Source organism: Gossypium hirsutum, chromosome A11 (genome assembly GCF_007990345.1).
Source record: "Gossypium hirsutum isolate 1008001.06 chromosome A11, Gossypium_hirsutum_v2.1, whole genome shotgun sequence".
NCBI lineage: Eukaryota > Viridiplantae > Streptophyta > Magnoliopsida > Malvales > Malvaceae > Gossypium > Gossypium hirsutum.
In genome coordinates, this window is record NC_053434.1 from 11,603,229 (window position 1) to 11,618,182 (window position 14,954).

At 33.4% G+C, this 14,954-nt stretch overlaps 1 protein-coding gene and 1 long non-coding RNA gene across 3 annotated transcripts; both read right to left on the minus strand.

Moving 5' to 3' along the window:
• Window positions 1–905: 905 nt before the first annotated feature.
• On the minus strand, window positions 906–2,785 carry LOC107923291 (uncharacterized). Of its 2 annotated transcripts, XR_001691565.2 has the most exons (3): window positions 1,972–2,769; window positions 1,749–1,880; window positions 906–1,554 (listed from the first exon to the last, which is right to left on the minus strand). It is a non-coding gene; the product is annotated as an uncharacterized lncRNA (long non-coding RNA). The 2 variants fall into 2 exon arrangements; XR_005904847.1 differs by lacking the exon at window positions 906–1,554 and having other exon boundaries at window positions 1,839–1,880; window positions 1,972–2,785.
• A 747-nt stretch (window positions 2,786–3,532) lies between these two features.
• On the minus strand, window positions 3,533–7,370 carry LOC107924444 (pentatricopeptide repeat-containing protein At2g31400, chloroplastic). Its single transcript, XM_016854899.2, has 4 exons — window positions 5,066–7,370; window positions 4,286–4,502; window positions 3,971–4,155; window positions 3,533–3,895 (listed from the first exon to the last, which is right to left on the minus strand). Exons 1-4 carry the CDS (start codon window positions 6,985–6,987, stop codon window positions 3,631–3,633), a joined length of 2,589 nt encoding a protein of 862 aa, XP_016710388.1. The 5' UTR covers window positions 6,988–7,370; the 3' UTR covers window positions 3,533–3,630.
• Between the last annotated feature and the right edge of the window lie 7,584 nt (window positions 7,371–14,954).

The window sequence follows — 14,954 nt, forward strand, 5'->3', positions numbered from 1 at the left end:
TTATATAAACTAAATATCAAACCAATGTGCTTCCCTTTTGTTTTTCCCCCAAAACTTTCCTTCAAACTCCAAAAACTTATTAATGATGCCTTAAAATATCCATGTTAAAATTGTATATTGGTATCAATTTTACATTTTATTTTTAAAGTACTTTTATTAAAAAATCACATTTTTTATATTTAATATATTTTCTAGTTTCAAAATACATGGTGACAAATAAATAAATTACGAAGGGATGAAAGCTAATAACAGATTTGATTATGGTGGGTGTGACAATGGTTACAAAGACCCAAAGTCATTTTTTAAATCTAGCTTGAAAAAATATATTCAATTCGATTCGAATCCCATCTTGCTCGACTCGATTCAAGAAAATTTCAAATCGATTTAAGATAATAAAATAGAATTCGTCAACTCGATTAACTTAAAATTTTTTCATTTGATTCGATCGAACATTAATTCCTAATTACACTTAACGGAAGGCAAAGAAAGTTGAAGAGACAGAATATGGATTGAAAGATCTAAAAGAAACCCTGATATTACCAAAGACCCACCAAAGGATGGCTAAATCAATTTACAGAACTTGGCAATTAGTAGCCATCTGGTGAGAAGGACAAAAATAGAACGGAGAACACTGAATACAAGTGTCCCAGAATTCTACTTCTGTTAGGGGCTCTTGATGACATCCCTTATCAATATGGTCCTTCTACTTAGATATATATCTTCCTCCTGGAATTGTTTAATAATACGAGGTTGGTTTTTAAACACATACATCATGGGACTAAGACTTTAGTCTAATAAATGGTGTGACCTAAATAAATTTTACTTTCAAATGAATAGTAAAACTATAAAAAAATAATACACATTTAAGTGTTTGAGTAAATGCTCACGTGATTACATATGAGTAGAAATTCTTTATTTAAAATTGAATTTCCTTAGATTTAACGGTACAGATCAAATTACATTTATAACTAATATTAATGTTTATTTACAAGATGAGAGTCCCAAAGAATTTAAAGTCTATACATCTTTTATCTTTTAAAATTTACAACAATTACTATGATAGAGCTACTGATGAATTTTTTATATATTACACGAATTGGATCATTTCATGTAGATTAAATGAGTCTTATTTGATCAGTTGACCTTCATCAGAGGTTCCATGCAATGAATTCCATATGCACTCGTCAAGGGCTTTGATCTACGACACATGACACAAATACCAGTTTCCCTTCAGAGTTAGTTTTGAATCCCAACTCCCAAGCCCTACTTCAATGAAGCTGGTTTGCACCATTCCCATATAGTTCCCCTCAATCGCAGTCCCAAAGGAACAAGCAACAAATGGTATCCAAAGAACGGGTTTCTGTTCAGGGTTTAGTTTTGGATGCCCAGAACTACTTCAATGAAGCTGGAATGCAATGGGCTATATATTTCACCCTATCGCAATCCCAAAGGTCAAGCCAATACAAATATTCATCGAAAACTACTTCACCACGACTGCTATACTCAAAAGGGCATGAAATTCTTTAAGATTTCGTGGCAGAGGATTTACACATGCTGGTCAACAAAATTTTAAGGAATTACATAGAGAAATGAATAGAAAGCAATGGTTTCTTCAATTCGTGCCAGCTTTCAAAGAAAAGTCGTTTTTTTAATCAGGTTGAAAAGGAAATTCATAGCGATATCTAATTGATGATGCAAGATCAAAAGAGGATGAAAATAAGATATCAAAAATTTTCAACTTCATCTACCTAATTTGCATTGAAAGAGTATGGTGTTTTGCTTGACACAACTACTGGAAAAGTCGAATCAGTAATCTCGTTTCCAATCACCATTTTTTACCTTTTTTCCTATTATTGTTTGATTCAAGTCACTCCACCAAACTGTGATATAAAAAAAAAATCAAATCCTACAATAATTCCCAAAAACAACCATTAATTATTAAATAAAAGTAGTAAAATTAGACAACATTACCCTGAAATTTTAGAGAGTCGACGCCTCTTTTAACTCAACATGCAGGCTTGCATCAACTATCTGTTTGTTCTCCACAATTAAAGAGTTAAAATTGGCAATTCATGGAAGAGGGGTAAAAAGAAAAAGGATGTTGACAGATAACAACTTGAAGAAACGATGAGGCAGTGAAATGAAAAGACAGATTACGAGTTTGTGCGTGAATCTAACATGAAACAAATCCACCTTTCCATCTTCTTTTTCTAGCTTATGGTTTTATTAGATTCATGCACAAACCTGAAATATGCCTCCTCTTTTTGCGTGTGTGTGTTTTGCTTTGTGTGACAAGGGAAAGCTGGACAGGTTTATGCCTTTATATAACAGTGTATTGTTTAGAAAGGTGGGTGTGATGAACCCTAAGGGTTTTGAATGTGACGCCACGCCAGCAATATCCATCTTCGTATCGTTTAGTGAATTTGAGTGAATTATTTTACAGTTGGTGAGGTGAGGTGAGGTGAGGTGAGAAGTAAGAGCCGGGAAAAGTACTGCTCCCTCCCGCCGCTAAGACGATTCCCTGTAATTTGACAACACTCCACTTAAACTTATTGCTTTGGGGCTAGCTGACTGAACCCACCTGGGCCTTCTATGATCCTCATCTGTTGAACCAAGCGCACATGGGCCAGGCCTTAGATAAGATGCTTTTCATTCTAGGCTCGATTCTATAATTTATTAAATCTATAACAACTATATAAGGGTGGCAGTAGCACCGTAGAGATGTGACAGATTATGGATAGAAGGGAAAGAGAGGAAAAAGAAGAGACAAAATTGAAAATATTGTACTGTAAAATTATTAATTTAAACTTATAAATATAAGTTGTTATTTTTATATTTTCATTTCATCCTCAATTTTATTTATATTTTTAGAAGTAAAAATAAAGAATTTGATATGTTTCTGTATGCATTAATTTATAAAGGTACATGTTATTATTTTCGTATATCCTGCCTGATTTATTATTAAAAATAAATACATCATGAAAAACTTGAAACCCCAGACAATGGAGATTCAGTACAGACAGTCGGGCCGTGTTTAATTCGTATAAAATATTTTTGGACTACCAACTCATACTGGCTCATCAACAAATCTAATAATGCTAAACTTCATTTTTTTCTGATTAAGTTCGAAGGAAGCTGAATTTGAGATTAGCTAGAAAGATCAGTCCTCCAATAATTAGTTATTACTGAACCATCAAGCGTGCTGTATTATAGGAGCCAAGCCATGAAACAACATTTTTCATGTTTTATTTAGAGTTAATACTGTTATTTTCAAAGTTTCAATTTATATATCTTCTTAAAAATAATGTATTTTATCAGTACACCTAATCCTCGGGGTTTTATTTTAATTCTTTAGTGACACGTGATTAAACATGCATGGCACATGAAGTTGAAACATTGGTTCTTTCATGAACCTTGGATTTGACGAAGCTAACTCGAAACAGCACAAGAAATACCCAGTTCAAAACTAAGAAAGAGCAAACGATGCATTAGTGCCTGCATTAACAGGCGAAAGGAGATAGCAAGCGAGATCGAGACACGAACGTCAATTCTTTGATAATTTGTACAATTTACATTAGTAAAACTCTCTTTTAAGTTTTAAATAAAGGGTTCATTATATTATACATACTACTATAAAGTAAGTGTCTGTAAATTTGAGATTTCTTCAAACCTTGTGTTTTCAGGCTGTGTTCTATTATCATGAAGAACAAGCAAGTTTTTGGTGCCAGATTCTCTTAACCAGGCTGTAACTACAGGACCTGTCGAGACGAATCTACCTAAGTTACACTTAGCAAGCTGAAAGGGTGCACCCATGCCAGTGAGGAGTGCCTCAACAGCTCGCCTTAGTGCACCATCACCGACTACTTTGCTATGTTTGCCCCAACCTGTCAAAATGCTGGAAAAACAAGGAAACAAATTCATTTTTGAAACAAGTTAATCAGTTCATTAAATGCAAAACCACTTTGGTTACCTTAACAGCTTTGGCAATTCATGACCTTCAAAAACAGTAGAATGTATGTTTAACAACCATGAATGCACCATTGCTCTAGCCGCACCAGAGGACATAAGATGCAAATCTAAGCAAGAATTAGACCATACATTGTCCCACACTTGCCGGCGTTTTCCTTCAAGCACAACCAGCTGGGCTCCCCGTTTCTGTACGGCAAAATACTAATAGTGTCAAGCTATTAAATTATACAAGTTTCAGAAATCATAAAAATAGCGGAATAGAAGTGAGCTACAAGTGTATCAAACTAGCGGAGCAACTGCATTACAAAAAGCTAACCTGACCAAAGTGCCACAGCATGTCAGTCAGAGCATTATAAAAGGCAGAAGCAGTTGAAGAGTCCATCAACTTCACTTCATCAAATAGGGACTGAGCCTGGATCCAAACATTCTCCCTATAGCCCATAAGAAGACCATAGGCAACACCATAGACCTGATTATCAAACAACCGGAGCTCTTCCAACAACATTGAAGCATCCTCGAAGGAATCACAGCGACTGCATCCAAGGCAATAAATTCAAATGATCAACCATGTTTTCCAGATCAATATTATTTAATACGTACAACAAGAAAAGAGGAAAATTCAAAAATAAACTCCCACTGTTTGCAAACAAAATAAACCTGAAAAATCAAGTAAATCTCGAGGCCACTTGATTTGTTCAATGCAAGTGGATAATGAGTAAGCTAATGGAACGAAAATCAAGTTTCAGATAATGTTATTTTTCTTGAACAGCTAGAACATAGTCAGTAATCATAGTGCACATATATCATTCCTGCATTGGGCAATTACAAGTCAGGCTCTAGACTTTAATAACAAGCAATTGCCGTGCTCATACATAGCTGAGAAAATTTTAAGCACAAGTATAAAAAAAATAATGAACCTTTCAAGTCACGGCATCAAACAGATTTAAACATACACATGAAATTGCCAAAAATGCTCAATGGAGCTAGAAAGAAACAGGACACTGGGACTGTTGCACTAAGTCCAGATTTTTCACTGAACAAGATATGGAAAGGAACAAATAAACTGACAGGCAAAGGAAAAAGTAAATAATTATACCTGCATGCGTTTAGGATGGCTGAGAAGGTGACAACATTTGGTCTAATTTCTAGCTCATGCATCCTCTGAAAAATTCCCAAGATGCACAAGATTTCCCGCTTGCCACCACAATCCTTCTTTGCTTGGCCTCCTTTTTCAGCAGCCAGCTGCCCAAAAATTTTTACAATCCGGTTATCCTCCCTATCTACTGCCTTGCCATGAATACATTGCTTGATGACCAATGAAGAAGAAGAGTCAGCTTGTGACTCAGGGATCCCACCAGCATCAAACACATGTTCTGAAGTTGCAGACCGACCAAAAGCATCAATGATAGAATTGTATGTAACAACATTAGGCCTAATTCCTTCCTTTGTCATCTCATCAAGCAAGGATACAGCAGATTCCACCAACCCATTCTTGCATAAAGCATCAATTAATGCACTGTATAGTACAACATCAGCCTTCAATCCTGCCCACTTAAACTCCCTAAAAACATCCATAGCCTCGTCATACAAACCACCCTTCGAATACACATCAATCACTGTGGAGTAAGTTAATAAATTAGGTGACACCTTTTGAGCTTTCATTTCATCAAACAGTGCTCTAACTTCATCATACTTTCCTTGTTTCCCGTATCCACCCAAAAGTGCATTGTAAGTAACAACATCCCTCCTCATCCCTGAATCCTCCATCTCCCTGCAAATATCTAGAGCCTCCTCAAACCTACCAAGCTTTGCATAAATAGAAAGCAAAGTATTATATGAAACTCTATCCAAACCAATACCCAAAAATTTCATTTCATTGAACAAATTGAGTGCATCATCAAATCTACCAGCCTTTGCATACCCATCAACCATAGTACTATAGGTAATAACATTAGGGAAAATGTTTTTAGCAGGCATTTCTGCCATAATCTCAAAAGCCAAATCCATTTGTCCACCTTTACAAACTGCATCCAAAAATGTATTATAAGTGAAAATATCTCGATCAATCCCTCTATCAACCATCTCACTAAACAAATTCCTAGCAGCCTCCCATAAACCCCCTCTACTACAAACCGCAAGCAAGGAATTAAAAGTGATTCGATCTGGCTGCACACCGCTCCTTAACATCTCATCAAAAATCTCCACGACTCTTTTAAACTCCAATCCTCCTTTCCCACAAGCATCAATCACAGCATTATAAATAACTAGATTAGGCTTCAACCCATAGTTTTTCATGGAATCGAAAACCTTTAAGGCCTCATCACAATACCCACTTCTTCCGAAAGCACTAATTAGAGCAGAGAAAGCATAAACAGTCTTTCCATAACCCTCATTTAAAGCAGTATGGAAGATGCCCCTGGCAAGTTCCACTTTTCCTAATCTACCAAGAATACTAATCATGGCAGTAGCTAATTTCCCTTGTTCAGTTCTCCTGGCCTCCCTTCTAACCGCGAAGTTAAAACATTTAATGGCTTTTTCATACTCACTTCTGTTTCCAAGCTCTCGAAGCAAGAAAGTGTAGTCATCGGAGCCGCTAAGCTTAGATTCAAAGGAGACGAGAATGCTTTCAAGGCCAGCTAGAGCGTTATGTAAGGCGAGTTGAAGGACTTCTTCAGCTATAGAGGTGTGGCGAGTGTTGATACTGGTTTTGGGACGGCCCAAGTGCATTTTTGAGACAAACCGAGTCGACCGGCGGCCAGAGAAATCGGGATCGAGGGAAGGGAAAGGGGTGGAGACCTGCGAGAGGGGAGCACGGACGGTGGAGGCGGATGCTGCGGTGGCGGTGTGTTTCGCTGCATTGCAAGGTGAAGGAAGCGGGTTGGAAAGGGAAAACTTTCGGGGAAGAGGATGATTGCGGTGGTTATTCTGGTGGTTTTTGAAATGATTTTTTGGGTGTTGATGGTTCTTGTAGGACTTTGTTGAAGCTGTGATTGAACAGTGCGGTGGCGTTGACGCCATTCAATGATTTTCAATTTTATGAGACCAAAAAAGAAGACTTAAGTGGTATACTGGAAAGAGAGGGTAGAGGAGAGATTAGCTAGCTATAAGGGATTCGATAATGAAAGAAGAGGGGGGGGGGGGGCAAATGAGAGTGGGATGCCACTGAGGAATGGAGGACAGTGAAGGAGAAAGTAGGGTGTTTTCGTTTTGCCCTATGAGATAGCCGAAGTGGGTTATGTATCTATCTACTTCAGACATTGATATCTACGCCCACTCGTGTCAATACTGTTTGAGCTCTACTCCACTTTGTAGTTTTGTTTCTAGTTTTAGGCCTTTCAACGATAGATATTTTCGGTTTAGGGGTTTGTTTAACCTATTTGGTTCGGACAAAAAAAATAGATGAATGAATCAATTGGTGTTTGGCTAAAATATCGGAGAATTTGATCCAATCACAATATCTTTTTCTTTTTCATTAGATTGGTTGGATTTAGTGGGTCCATTTGCTGATACGGACGACCATGTCTGAATCTGATTCGTGTCGGAATCCAAGTGGTTGAATTGAGGGAGCAGGGTAGGTGATGATTTTCAACCAATAATAGATTCGGAACAGATAATAGAGAGAGGGCGGAGTTTGACTCTGGCCTTTGCTTACGTCAATGACTTTGGCTAAAAGGTAATGAGGGATTTGCATGGACTCCAGCTACGTCTCACGAACTTTTTGCTACCCCTTTTTGTTTGTAAACTGGAGTGGTGAGCACGTAAAGCACACGGCTGGCACTGGAACTGGCAAATTTTAAAGTAAATATGAATAGCTGAAAAAAAATTAATTTAGCCTAATAATTTCCAGTTAATTGAATTTTTAAATAAATTAAATTTCTTTTAATCTTTAAATATGTGGTTGATAGATTAATGGAGAGGCAACAAGTGACTGTCACATGTATATTATCCTGATGCGATAAAATGTGGCATTAGTAAATATTAAAAAACTAATAAATAAATGTTTTTTAAAAAATTTAAAAATTAAATCTAGAAATTCAAACAATAATTTATCTAAATTCATCCTCGTAATGATTTTTTAGATAATCATAAAAATATTTAAAATATAAAAAAAAAATTAGTTTTCTTACATTTGTAGTGCATGGTGTAGACACAAATTTCGAGTTGAAAGTTTATTTGATAATTCAAAATCAATTTTATTGACAATTTAAAAGAAAGTTACAATTTTTAAAATTTTCTTTACAAAGAAAATTCCTTTTTAGTTTGACTTTGATCTAATGGTCGTCTAACTTGATCTTGAATGGATGTGAATTGTTTTAAAGGTCATGTTGACATGCTCTTGACTTGTTCTTGAAATAGATTTGGACCACCTTCAATTAATTGGATCGAAAGGCGACTTTAGAAACAATTATTGGTTTCTTCTCTTCAATTGAATTGGGTCGGAAAGCAACTTTTCTTCAAAAAAGCATGACCCCTCTTCATAGTGTCAATTACTCAAAAAAAAGAGTTTTTTTATAGAATTTAATTGTTTTATTTAATTATTCTACAATAATTTAAATTGGTTAATTTATTGAAATATGCTAAAAAAAATTTGAGAAAGTATGCTGAAAATTTTAAAATTTACTAATGTACGTTGTTTTTGGAAAGATAAAAGGAAAACACATCCTATAAGTCACGTTTTCACTTTGGAAAAAATTGTTTTTTTTTCTTGCGATTAGAAATTAAAAGTTTGTAAATTTACTTTTGCCTAGATTTGAGATATAGTTTTAAGGAATGTTTGAATTTACGGTCATGTCGTGGAGCTGGGTGACTTACAAATGTCATTTGCCATGTGAGTATGGTGCATCACCTGAGAAATCGGATTGTTTTGCAACTATAATAGCTCAATTTTCAGTGGTCTCGGAAACAGTGATTTGAGATCACTAAATCTGACGAATGAATTCGAAAATTTTATTAATTATTATTTATGAGTCAAATGTGATTTTAGAAATATTTTTGAATTGGTGATTTATGTTTTGGAAGGAGTTCTTAGGTAAAATGGTTTCGAAAATGATGAATTGAGACCTCAATTTCATAAACCGAGTTGTAAATATATTTATAAGTATTTACGAAGTGTCATTGCATTAGTATTAAAGTTTCGTTAGAAAATTTTAATATTTTGATAGTTAATTAATAAAAAAATACTAAATTAAAAAAGGTGCAAAACTTTCTAAAATATTAAATAGCTCAAGTGTTAAATGAGGGAGGACTTAAAAGGCAAATTAGCCCAAAGATGATGGCTTGGGCAGCATAGGCAGAGAAAAATCAAAGAATCAGGTGAAATAAGGGCAAATTTGGAAAAATTGAAAATTTTAGTTTATAAATTGAAATAAAAAGAGAATTCTAGAGAATTTCTTCATATTCCTCAACCAAAAACACCATTGAAGAACCCTTAATAAGCTGGTTTTCATATTTTGCTACATGTGAGTTCAATTCTTGCTCTTTTCTTGAAATTTTTGTATTTTTAAGACTTTTGCAATTAGGTCCAACTATCTAATTCATTAGTTTTTTTTTATTTTATGGGTAATTTTGAAAGTTACCAATGATGAGTGTTGGATTTTTATGATGAATTAATATGGAATTGAAGTTTTAATTTTGTTATATGATGATTTTATCAAGTAATTTTAATAGAAATTGATTTTAGGACTAATTTGTGAAAAAGATTAAATCTTAGGGTTTGATATTAGATTCTGTAATACCCTGAAAATTTTTACAGTAAGATATTATCCTTGATATAGTAAAATAAGGAAATAAAGTGACAAAAAGGGAAATTTTGAGTTATGTCAATATTGAGAAGTATATTATGATATATTAATTCAAGAAAGGACTAAATTGTAAAAGTGGGAAAAGTTTTGTTGCACAAGAGTAAATATTCATAATTTGAGGGGTTAAAGCATAAATATGAAAAAGTTGAAGGACCAATAGTGTAAATAATTTAAGAGTGGAATGATCTAGAAACTAAGAAAAATGGATGAATTAGGACCAAATTGAATAGATGAAGAACTATGAGAGACTAAATTGCAATTTTACTAAATTAAATGATGACTCAAGGATGGAATTTTAAAAGATAATGAAGGGCAAAATGGTCAGTTGGAAGAGAGAGAAATCTAGAAAGTAATAATGATGCTAGAGATATTTTGATATTTTATAATTATTTAATTAGATAAATATTATTTTATTAATACTTTAATAAGATATTTTATTATTATTTTATTATTATATAAAGAAAGAAAGATGAGAAACTCCCATCCATATTTTCCCATGCACTAACGTGAGAGAAAGAGAGGAAGAATGAAAGTTTTGCTTTCTTTACAATTTGGTCTTTTTATCAAAAATTCATCATTTTCACCCAAAAATCAAATGAATTTCCATAGCTACCAAGAGACAAAAATGTTAAGGAGAGCATGGGGAGTTAGAATATCAAGTTGGATTCAAGAAATAGAAGCTGGAGGAGAGAGAAAATTAAGTTAAAGATTAGTATCAATAGAACAAGGTAAGTATATCAAGATTTCAATATGTTTTTAAGTTTGTTATTGTTGACAAAGCATGGAAATAATGTTATAGTAGAGTTTTCTTACATAAGGTCCTATGTTTTTGATATGTTAGTGAAGAGAAAATAAGAGAAAGTGATGAGAAATGGTGTAGAAAAAGAAAATAAGGGTGTTATAACATGGTAATTAATAGCTTGCACAAAAACAGTTTGGACAGCAGCAGTAGACTAAATTTGAAAAATCACCATAAATTGTAGAAATCGAATTAGAAGATGAAAAAAATATGGAGTTAAAGCTTATTGAGTATAGTTTCTCATAGAAGAAATAGTGTGAGAAATGGATTTGTAAATTTTTAGATATAATGAATTTTTTGAGACAAGGTCAGAATGAATTCGGGTTCCCCTATTCTGACTTTGAAAAATCATAAAAAAATTGAATAAAAATAATTAGGGGCTTAAATTTATAATTATAAAATCCTGAATGAGTCTATTTTTAATAGAAATAAACAAGAACATCATTTGAATCCTGTATGAGGGGATAATTAATTTTTGGTGAAGAGGGGTCAGAACTGTCAGATAGCAGAACAAGGGTAACTTTAAAGAATAAACTGTACTTATTGGCTAAACCAAAAATTCTGAAATTTTTATGGTAAGAATATATATGAGTCTAGATTCAGGGAAAATTATCGGATATTAATTTTGAGTTCTATAGATCCAGATATAAATAATTTACTAACTATGATGCAGATAGACAGCTTGAATATTCATAAAAGTAAATAATAAAAATTATGGATAATGTTACTTACAAGTGTGTTATCTACATTAAGGATGTGGAATGGAGAGGAGGAGGAAAAATATGTATGAATATTCATCTAGCATGGCTAATTTGCATATTTTAGGCTCAGAGACTAAATTGAATAAAAGTAAAACTTTATGGGTAATTTTGTAAACATGTCAGAAATGACCAAATTGCATGAAATGGATTATTTTATTATTTAAATTACAAAATTGAATGAAATTATTAATTTAGTTCAAGATCGGGGGAAAACATGTTTTAGGGATTAAATTAAAAAAAACTAGTTCGAACTAAAGTATTTATTCTATTAGGTAATTAGAAATATCGTAAGAGAAGAAGAAATGCCCAAAGACTCCCATGCTTTCTGTTGGTCAACAACCAATAAAAGTAAACTATAGCACTACTCTTACAGGATTATTATCAATATATATGAGAATAATAGCTGGAAATAAGGATTAAATTGCAAGAATTTTATTTTCCTGACCCTAAGGATGAAATCGTCATTAATTAAAAGTTTAGGGGCAAAATGGTAATTTTGCCTAGAGCATTAATTAAATGCATTAGAATATGAAATGAATGAAAATGATGATCAAATTTATTTATAAAGATCCGGACGACTCAAATATGAGACTTGATCGTGGAAAAGAAAAGATATCAGATTAATTAAATTATAAACACAAACAAGCAATGAGGTAAGTTCGTGTAAATTGAATTATATTCTTAAATGCTTGAGATTGTATGTTATTTATATGAATATGATTTGAATGTTCATTGTATGAAAATTTATGAAACATTGATAAATTTGATAAAAGGAGAAGAAATCCTGGTTGAATGAAAGGAAAATTCGATGGATCTCTGAAAAGGAATTAAAGTAAAAAAGATCTAGCCCGGATGGGTGATCCTATCCTAATATAGCCCTCCCGAAGAATATGTGTAAAACGGATTTAGCCCGGACGGGTAATCCGAATTAGGGCCTGAATTTAGCCTGGACTGGTAATTCGATCCAAGCTCATTAGAGTAATTGTCGTTGCAGGGGATTTAGCCTGGACTGGTAATCCCGACAATACTCTATGAGTTTATATTACAAGGGGATTTAGCCTGGACTGGTAATCCCATTGTAAGGATGAGGTTCGCGAGAGTGTGCTCTCTGATATGAAATGTGTAAGACCATGGTTGAAAGATACCATGGCAACCTATGTGTAAGACCATGGTTGAAAGATACCATGGCAACCTGATATGAAATGTGTAAGACCATGGTTGAAAGATACCATGGCAACCTGATATGAGATGTGTAAGACCATGGTTGAAAGATACCATGGCAACATGACATGAAAAGAATAAGACCATGGTTGAAAGATACCATGGCAACATGACAGAAAATGAGTAAGACCATAGTTAAAAGACACTATGGCATCACGTCAAAGATAAATAAGACCGTGGAAGGGAGACGCTATAATATCTGTTGAACAATTGATATTCAGGTAAAATGTATCAGATGGCGAATGGTTATATGAAATGGTTGTATGAAATGTTTACAAGAACTGGTCATATGGAAATATATGTACAAAAGTGTTGTATGAAATAATTATGAAAATGGATAAACGAAATAAGTATAAGTACATGGAATATAATTTATGTTAAGTTTGATATAAGCTATTAGCAGAATAAATATACATAAAATATATGGAAATGATGAAGCATAAAATATTGATATAATGAAATGAATGATATATGCTTGTGAAGAAATGGTAAGAGCATGATATGTTTCATGACATGTACATATATGATTATCTTTGATATGTTGATACAAGGAAATTATGTAATTGAGACTATTATTAAACTCAAGTGCGACATGTCGAGAAAATAGATATATCAATGTTGAATTTATATGAGATATGTGCAAGTATACTAACAATGTTGTTGTTTGATGCTTATACAAGTGCCAAACTGTTGATTGAATGGTAATATATTTATTTTATATGATGCATTGAATCGGTAAGTATTTTAATTTTTTTAAGTGATCTGCAAATGGTAGTAATGCTCCGAAACCTTATTCTGGCAGCAGATACGGGTTAGGGGTGTTACAGATTCAATTTATCAAAAGCTGTGAGATAGCCTAGAATAGTTAGATAAATTGTCAATTGAGAAAAAATTACTCAATTGATAGGATAATTGGTGAGAGACTAAATTGTAAAAAGTGTAAAAGTTGGGGTAATTGTGTAATTTTAAAATTTGAAAGTTATTAATTGTGAAGTGAATTAGAATTGAAAATTATGCTAATGAATGAATAATTTTATATTTTAGATCAAGAGCTCATAGATTAACGAGAAAAAAGGCAAATTAGCAGAATAGTCCCTAACTATTACAAACTTACAATTTAGCCCAGCTAAGTTCGTATGGTTAAATTTTAATGTTATATGTTAATTGATAAATGGTATTTTGTATTTGTTTGTACCATTTTTTTGTAAATAAAATTATTATTAAATTTACAAAATTGAATCAAGTGTTCAAAGTGAACGGAATGCAGGATTGAGTACAGTTGTTCAAGGTAAAGAGGAATTGACGGTAAATTTCCCAAGTAAACCAGGGTTCAGCATTTGTTGCAAGCTCTCGTGTTTACTTTATGTTTAGCTCTCATGAGTTTCAGTTTAACCCTAATGGGTTTCCATTTAGCTCTTTTGAGCTTCTATTTAACCCTTATAGGTTTTCGTTCAACTCTTATAAGCTTCTGTTTAACCCTTACGGGTTTCCGTTTAGCACTTATGTGCTTCTGTACAACCTTCGGGCTTCTGTTTATGATATACTCAAATCCGTAAAACTTTCTTTGATTTGACAAGGATTGGTAAGTACCATATGGAATTAACATGGAATAATTTAAATTATTATTGATATTAAGCTCAAATAAGTGAATTCATCAATTGAAGTTGTGATTGGCAGGAAATGTTTGTGAAATGATTTACCTAATTGAATTATTATAGTATGTTCGATAAGATTTATATTTAAAGCCAATGAACTTACTAAGCTTCATTAAGCTTATTGTGTCATTTAATGTTCTTTGTAGATTTTCAAGAAGTTCAGAGGATCAGATCAACACATCGAGCCACACTATCTAGTTTGCTCCGGTAGGTTTTGTTATACATTTTATGGTTTATATGACATGTATAGGGCTGGATTGAAAAAGAGCTAAATTTGAAGTATGGTTGTGAATGACATTTATATTTATATGTTAGTATGAATGTATTTAGTAGTAGATTTTGGTAAATCAATGAATGGAGTTATTTTGGTAAGTTTAGGCAATTGAGTTTTGTGATGATATATTATGCTTAAAGCATGATTTTTAGCTTGTGTTGATTGTTTGACTGGAGCTATTTGATGTATTAAAATATTGTGTATAGGTTGATATCAAGAAGGGTGAGAAAGTGGTATTAAAATAGCCTATTTTCGTCCACACAGGTAAAAACACGGGCGTGTGTCTCAGTCGTGTGTGACACACGGTCTGACGCATGGGCATGTAGTCTGGTTGTGTGTCTCTTGCACTTTAAAATTTCAAAACAGAATGCCCAGGGTTTTACACACGAGCGTGTAGTTGGCCGTGTGACCTAAGTTAGAGAGTTACACGGGGAAGGACATGAGCTGAGACACGGCCGTGTGCCTCATATCAAA

What these genes read in the sequence shown, in the direction of transcription:
- LOC107924444 (XM_016854899.2), bottom strand. Translation starts at nt 6,987, where the DNA reads ATGGCGTCAACGCCACCGCACTGTTCAATCACAGCTTCAACAAAGTCC. An exon ending in GCCATCCTAAACGCATGCAG is followed by an intron (nt 4,503 to 5,065) that starts GTATAATTATTT and finishes CCTTGGATGCAG; the next exon opens with TCGCTGTGATTCCTTCGAGG. An exon ending in GAATTGCCAAAGCTGTTAAG is followed by an intron (nt 3,896 to 3,970) that starts GTAACCAAAGTG and finishes TTGTTTTTCCAG; the next exon opens with CATTTTGACAGGTTGGGGCA.